Consider the following 7,425-nt stretch of genomic DNA (forward strand, 5'->3'; position numbering starts at 1 on the left):
TTGATCTTTATTTTATTATAAAAGTATTTTTAGTTTATTATGTACTGTAGATATTTACATAAATATTGTATAATAGGATTAACTATTGAGGACCTCAAACTCGACAAAAAATGTCGATCTGAAGGCCATTTGTCTTTCTTTGTCACTTAAAGTTGAAAGAGACAGTCATTGCAGTTCACGTGACATCCGATGTTTAAAGGGAGGGGTCCGCAGCGTGGGTCTTTCCACCTTTATCTGATAACAATATTTGAAGATGTTGTCCTTTTTAAAAAAGTGTTTAATTCAAACAATTTCCTCTATTTCAACTTTAATACAAATAAAAGCTAAAAGTGTGGATATCTCATTTATTCTTGATCAGACGGTAAAGGGACCGTTGTTAATCGAACATGGCACTCTTCAGTAAACTGCAGTCCCTTTTAAGTGACTGTTCATGAATTTATATTTGTAGAATAGGATGTAAAACCTTGATGTTATGAAAGTAAACAAGAGAAATTATTCTTAGTATTATTCCTAGCCCACTGCAAAATAAAATAAAATTTATGTGACATCATTAATATGGAATATACTTTAGTTTGACGTGGAATATACTTTTGTTTGACGTGGAATATACTTTAGTTTTGCGTGGAATATACTTCAGTTTTGCGTGGAATATACTTTAGTTTGACGTGGAAAACTCTTAAGTGTGACGTGGAATAAACTTTAGCTTGACGTGAAATATACATTAGTTTGACGTGTAATTTACTTCAGTTTGACGTGGAATATACTTTAGTTTTACGTGGAATATACTTTAGCTTGACGTGAAATATACATATTCATATTTTTTTTCATATTTTTTTATTCAACTACAAAGCACGAGATAATACAAATAAAAAATCACAATTTACTATGTAGTTTGGACCCGCCTAACCAGAGTAGGTTGTTTTAATTGGTTGGCCCACTATAAACGAATGAGAATTGCAGATAAAACAATGTACATTGTACATTTTAAACATAAAAATGATAATAATTAGCTTGAATTGGAATATACTTTAGTTTGACGTGGAATACACTTTATTTTTATGTGGAATATACTTTAGTTTGACGTGGAATATACTTTAGTTTGACGTGGAATATACTTTAGTTTGACGTGGAATATACTTTAGTTTGACATGGAATATACTTTAGTTTGACGTGGAATATATTTTAGTTTGACGTGGAATATACTTTAGTTTGACGTGGAATATACTTTAGTTTGACGTGGAATATACTTTAGTTTGACATGAGCCGGAGATAAACAATATTATATAAAGAGGAGAATATAGCAGATTAGTAATCAGACAATCAAGGATAATAGATAGGTAGATAGATAGATAGATAGATAAATAGATAGATAGATAGATAGATAGATAGATAGATAGATAGATAGATAGATAGATAGATAGATAGATAGATAGATAAATAGATAGATAGATAGATAGATAGGTAGATAGATAGATAGATAAATAGATAGAGAGATAGATAGATAGATAGATAGATAGAAATGTAGATAGATAGATATATAGATATAAAGATAGATAGGTAGATACATCACTACAATGTTTTAAGACTCTTTTTGCATCCATTCACTCTAAGATTATTTTTTTAACTGTTTCTATAGGATTATTTTTGCTAAAACTACTTTTAAGTGATAACAAGAAAACTCTGAAATAGGAAGACGACTTTAAGACTTAAGTTATGACTTTAAAGAGCCCGAAAAGCCTGGGACACAGAAAGTGTGCAATGTTAACAGACCCACTTTACTTAATTAGTGATTTAGTGTCTAGTAAAATAATTTGCTTTGTAATACCATCAATTTCTATAAAGTCGTCTTCCTATTTCGGAGTGTTTTTGGTTATCACTGTACTTTTGAGATTATTTTTGCAAACACTATTTTTGAGATTAATTTTGCAACCATTTACTTCAAGATTATTATACAAACTCTTTCTTCGAGCTTAATTTTGCCAACACTATTTTTTAAAATAATTTTTTTATCTATTCTCTTTTGCAAACTTTTTCTGTGAGCTTATTTTTACCAACACTATTTTTGAGATTATCTTTGCATCCACTTCCAGAAGATTATTTTTGAAGACTCTTTCGTTTTCTTGCAACTAATTACTTTAAAGGATTATTTTTGCAAACTCTTTCTTTGAGCTTATTTTTGCAAGCTCTAAGTTTAAGATTATTTTTGCAAACACTATTTTAGAGATTATTTTTGCAATCGTTCACTTAAAGAATATATTTTTGCAGACTCGTTTAAAAAGATTAGTTTTGCAAACACTCCCTTTAAGATTGTTTTGTTCTAAATGCCCCTGAGTGCAGTAAAACTATAATCTGAGAGATATAACTGAGCCGGAAATTTAACAGACTATGGTTGAGCAAAACTTTTTTTCTTTTTAAGTCTAAACATTTGCGTAAATTTTAACTTTAGAAATCAGAAAACGAAACAAACAATGTAAACAAACTAGAAACATGAAATAATATTTCTTAACAAAAAATTGATATCTACAAAACTGCCGGACCCAATTCATGAAACCGGGTTTCTGATACTGGGTTTAATAAAGCTGGGGCAATATGGGGGGGGGGGAAGTAAGTAAGTAAGTAAGTAAGTAAGTAAGTAAGTAAGTAAGTAAGTAAGTAAGTAAGTAAGTAAGTAAGTAAGTAAGTAAGTATGTAAGTATGTAAGTAAGTAAGTAAGTAAGTAAGTAAGTAAGTAAGTAAGTAAGTAAGTAAGTAAGTAAGTAAGTAAGGAATCATTTATTTATGAAAAATAACAAAAAACAAACAAAACTAAGTGTTTAAGGAGAAAATATTTTAAAATCTCCTAAAATAGAGATTGTGGGAATTCCTCTCTATTCAAAAAAAATAAAAAAATTAAAATAAAAAGGAAAAGGAAATGAAAGGAAAAGGAAAGTTACATATTTATTGTTTACATTATATTTAATATAAACTAGTGGTGGATTGTTAGTATTTTTCGACAAAATAGAAATAAAAATGATAGATAAATATTTGTAATGTTTAAAAAGAAATAAGATATAATTAGAATTGATTCAAAAAAATTTGATTTCAATCTTGCGTGCAGTTTATTTTAGTTATACGTTGCAAAAATAAAAAAATTGATAAGATACGAAGTTTAGGAGGGGGCAACATCCTCTGCCCTCCCCCCCCCTTTACATTCAAGTCCTTGATTAAAAGAATAACAAATATCAAATACGAGATCAATCTTGATGATTCTCAAATCCCTGCATGTATACTTTACTGTAAAATACTACTTAATGAAAAAATTCAAAAAGCAAAATGAAAATAATTTGATGGATGAGTGAAATTTTCTCATTTTGATGCAAATATCCATATTTTTCCATTAAACATGTCATCACGTTAATGTCATCAAAATTAGTTTTAAAAATAATTAAAATAATTTTCCTTATAAGTATGTTTTATTATGGATTATATATTTTGCATGGAAATATAAACAATAGGCATAAGAGGGTGTAAATAAATTATTTGCATGCTATTATGACTATTTTTTTTTATATTTGCATGTGCGCGTATAAACTTCCAATAAGGAGAATTATAGTTGGTTACTGTCGTTATGAACGTAATGGACGTTATCTACAGTATAATTATTAAATCAATTGAACAATTATTTAAAGAAAAGTCGTAAAAAATGTTCTTAAAAAAGAAACAAATGGTCAACATTTAAGAATTACCCCTGTTTGTTTTTCGAAATATTTATTTAGAACATTAACCATGGATGTATGTACGAAACCAAGTTTATAAGATTGTCTCCCCCCCTTCCCCACTTCTTGCCCCACCCCCTATTATTTATATGCAATAGCTTGGATCATATAAAAGGCGAGAAATCAAATCAATCTTAGAATGTCAAAGGACAGGGATATTAAAATCAAAAATATCTGCTAAAATTTTCATAGAGGAGCTTCTATTTGAAAATAAATGAATAATATGCAAGGGGTAACCAAAAGAAATGCAAAGAAGTAATATTTAACCCTGAAAACCTGTTGCACAATGCTCATCTATTAAATTTGTACTCTCTCGACCGCAAAGTTCATTGTGAACACTTATGAGCACTAGCCACGGAACGAGTTCACATATAGATAGCGACAAGTGAGTACAGGTGTACTCTATACAAACACATTTTACTTCTTCTGAGTGAAAACTGTCTAATATGTGGCAACTACGAAATACAGTGTTACTTACAAAGGATGAGACTTCAGAGAAGTGAATTTATATTATCTCATTCTTTATTTTCATGATTCCCTGCAAATGTATCCTTGTTTCTTCTATTTACAGCATATATTTGAATTTTCTGGGAAAAGGGCTTTTTAATAATTTACCATCTGTCATTTATCGCGCTAATTTCTCTTATCTACATTTATAGCCACATAGCTATATTTGCATTACAAGTTTGAATTTGTGCAGTTTTGCACGCTAATTAGAACCCGAGTTATCCTATAACGTATGATATATTATAGATAGACCCTTACCCCTACACCTTAATAATTGGGGCTAAGGAGACGTCAGTAAGGGTTAAACTAATCTTCAGTGTATATGGTACATATAGCATAGTAATTCTATGTCTGTTTGTTTAATGTCCCATAAGAACTCAGGAGTAGAAATAAATAATGGTTAAAATTTTAAGTCCAACCAATCAATGCTTCACACGATAACTTCCATAATTACTTAAATATCGACTATTTTTTAGAATAAAGAAATGAAAATGAGTGTTTACAATTAACTCTTGAATACAAGATAATGCATCCAAAATGGCCGCTGAACAAATAAACAACTGATAAAGATTTCCGTGTCAACAAATCTATCCTTGAAAATGCGCGAGTCAGTTAAATCCCAGGACAGTGCTGAGAAGGCGGAGTATACAGCTCTTAGCACTATGGCTGACACTACGGCAGCTACTGACCTGTATCCGACTGTGCGTTCAACTCAAAAGAACTGGTCCAAATCCAATATTATTTCTTTGATAATATTATGTTTTGTAAATCTTATCAACTATATGGACAGATATACTGTTTCAGCTATTTTAGAGGTAAAATCATAGAAAATAGAATATATATTAGAGAGGAATTTACTAGAAAAAAGAAAACGGCCATTTTGTTGTACTGTTTCCATACTGCAGGTGTACTTCACACATTTGTGCTCTATANCAAATTATGAAATAGGCTGGTTTCATAATTGACCAATGATCATTTCACATAGACTCTATGCCTTTCACTTTACAAACGATGATTTTCCGTTATAACTATAAATCAAATGATGTTTTTAATTCACCTAATTCATTATAAAGCTTATTTAACAGCTTTAAAAAATTCGAAATTGAAATGAATAGTCAAGGAAACATACTGTATTAATGTACTCTACCGCATATAATTTGTAAACATTTACATGATTTGTACACTTTGAACTCCCTTTCAGGCTGAAAGGGACTGAAAAAATTCATGCCGAGAGATAGTCTAAATTCCCCCCTAATATATATTCTATTTTCTATGGGTATAATATTTATACAATGAAGACAATTGAGGTTGAAAAATGAAACTATTTGTTAATTTATCGGAACGAACTTAGTTTTATCTTTTAGTTCAACAAACTACGTTATATTTGGATATTTGACAAATGAGAAGCGCAAAAAATTCCCTCTTGGATAATTAGAGGTCTTGAAAGTAGAAATATGCTGTGTTTAAAAGTTTTCTCTGTGGATATTTAGTTTAATCGTTTTAGTCTAGCACACCATTTAAAAGTTAAGGTTTGAGAAATTGTGCTTTTACTTATTGTAAATTGTATATAATTTGATATTTGAAAATGGTACAATAAGATTTTTTTATAAAATAATATTAATATTTTAAATGATTCCTTAAGAGAGAAATAAGATTTTTAGTTTTAAGAAATATAACCAGTGACCATATTTTAAGAATTCAAGCTACGCATCTGAAGATCAAATTGCCGGTTAAATGTTGAACCATCGATTAAAGTTTAAAGATAAAGGAAGGATTTGAATCGGTGATTTAAATTTGAACGGGTCGTAAGGAGTTCAAATTTGGTAAATTCGGTCCAAGGAAAAGATAAACTGAATAGCGAGACATGGTTGAACCACTTCACTTCAACTTAAACTAGTCCATACTACATCAGTTTAGCCACATCTCGCTATTTATAAAATCTTGTTTCCAGATCAAAATAAAAAAATTGGCCCCAAGTATTTTTTTCTAGCAAATATCTCATGTTCTGTTTCTAGGAAATACCTGATGTTCTGTTTCTAGCAAATACCTGATGTTCTGTTTCTAGCTAATACCTGATGTTCTGTTTCTAGGAAATATCTGATGTTCTGTTTCTAGGAAATACCTGATTTTCTGTTTCTAGGAAATACCTGACTTTCTGTTTCAAGCAAATACCTGATGTTCTGCTTCTAGGAAATACCTGATGTTCTGTTTCTAGGAAATACCTGATGTTCTGTTTCTAGCAAAAACCTGATGTTCTGTTTCTAGGAAATACCTGATGTTCTGTTTCTAGGAAATACCTGATGTTCTGTTTCTAAGAATACCTGATGTTCTGTTTCTAGGAAATACCTGATGTTCTGTTTCCAGGAAATATCTGATGTTCTATATCTAGCAAATATCTCATGTTCTGTTTCTAGGAAATATCTGATGTTCTTTTTCTAGGAGATATCTAAGGTTCTGTTTCTAGCAAATAACTAATGTGCTGTTTCTAGGATATATCTCATGTTCTGTTTCTAGGAAATATCTTACGTTCTGTTTCTAGGAAATATCTCATGTTCTGTTTGTAGAGAATATCGCATGTTCTCTTTTTAGTAAATATCTCGTGTTATGTTTCTAGGTAATTTCTCATGTACTGTTTCTTGCAAATATCTATGGTTCTGTTTCTTGGAAATATCTCGTGTTCTATTTTAAATAATATCTAATTTTTTGTTTCTTATCTAAGGTTCTGTTTCTAGGAACTATATGAGGCTCTGTTTCTAGGAAATATCTCATTTTCTGTTTCTAGGAAATATCTGATGTTTTGTTTCTTCGAAATATCTAAGGTTCTGTTTCTAGAAAATATATCATATTCTGTTTCTAGGAAATATCTAAAGTTCTATGCGGAGATGGTGAAGTTTGCTCAAAACAGAAACAGGGTTTTCTACAAACAGCTTTCCTTTTGGTCTACTTACTGGTTTGTTCTTACATTATTTAAAAGTTTTGGCGTCGGAAATAATAAATAAGTAAATGTTTGGTTAGTTGGAACTATGTAGTACACTCTCTTTGCACTTAGTTCAACTACTTCTTGCAATTCATTAATTCCGATCTTTTTATTTTTATTAAAACTTGTTTTGGGCTTGTTATTAAACTAAATATAAACCATATTACGGCGGGGGGGGGGGGGGGG

General features: G+C 30.1%; 1 protein-coding gene across 1 annotated transcript in view; it reads left to right on the forward strand.

Annotated features, from left to right (window-relative positions):
- Nucleotides 1-4,714: 4,714 nt before the first annotated feature.
- The window catches only part of LOC111715872 (protein spinster), a gene marked incomplete at its 3' end in the record, with an annotated part of 9,616 nt that continues 6,905 nt past the window's right edge, over nt 4,715-7,425 (forward strand). Inside the window, 2 exon segments of the mRNA XM_023491271.1 lie at nt 4,715-5,077; nt 7,120-7,212. Of these exon segments, the coding sequence (XP_023347039.1) occupies nt 4,862-5,077; nt 7,120-7,212 (309 nt within the window).

This window comes from Eurytemora carolleeae, unplaced genomic scaffold, assembly GCF_000591075.1.
Source record: "Eurytemora carolleeae unplaced genomic scaffold, Eaff_2.0 scaffold1848, whole genome shotgun sequence".
In the NCBI taxonomy this organism is placed as follows: Eukaryota; Metazoa; Arthropoda; class Copepoda; order Calanoida; family Temoridae; genus Eurytemora; species Eurytemora carolleeae.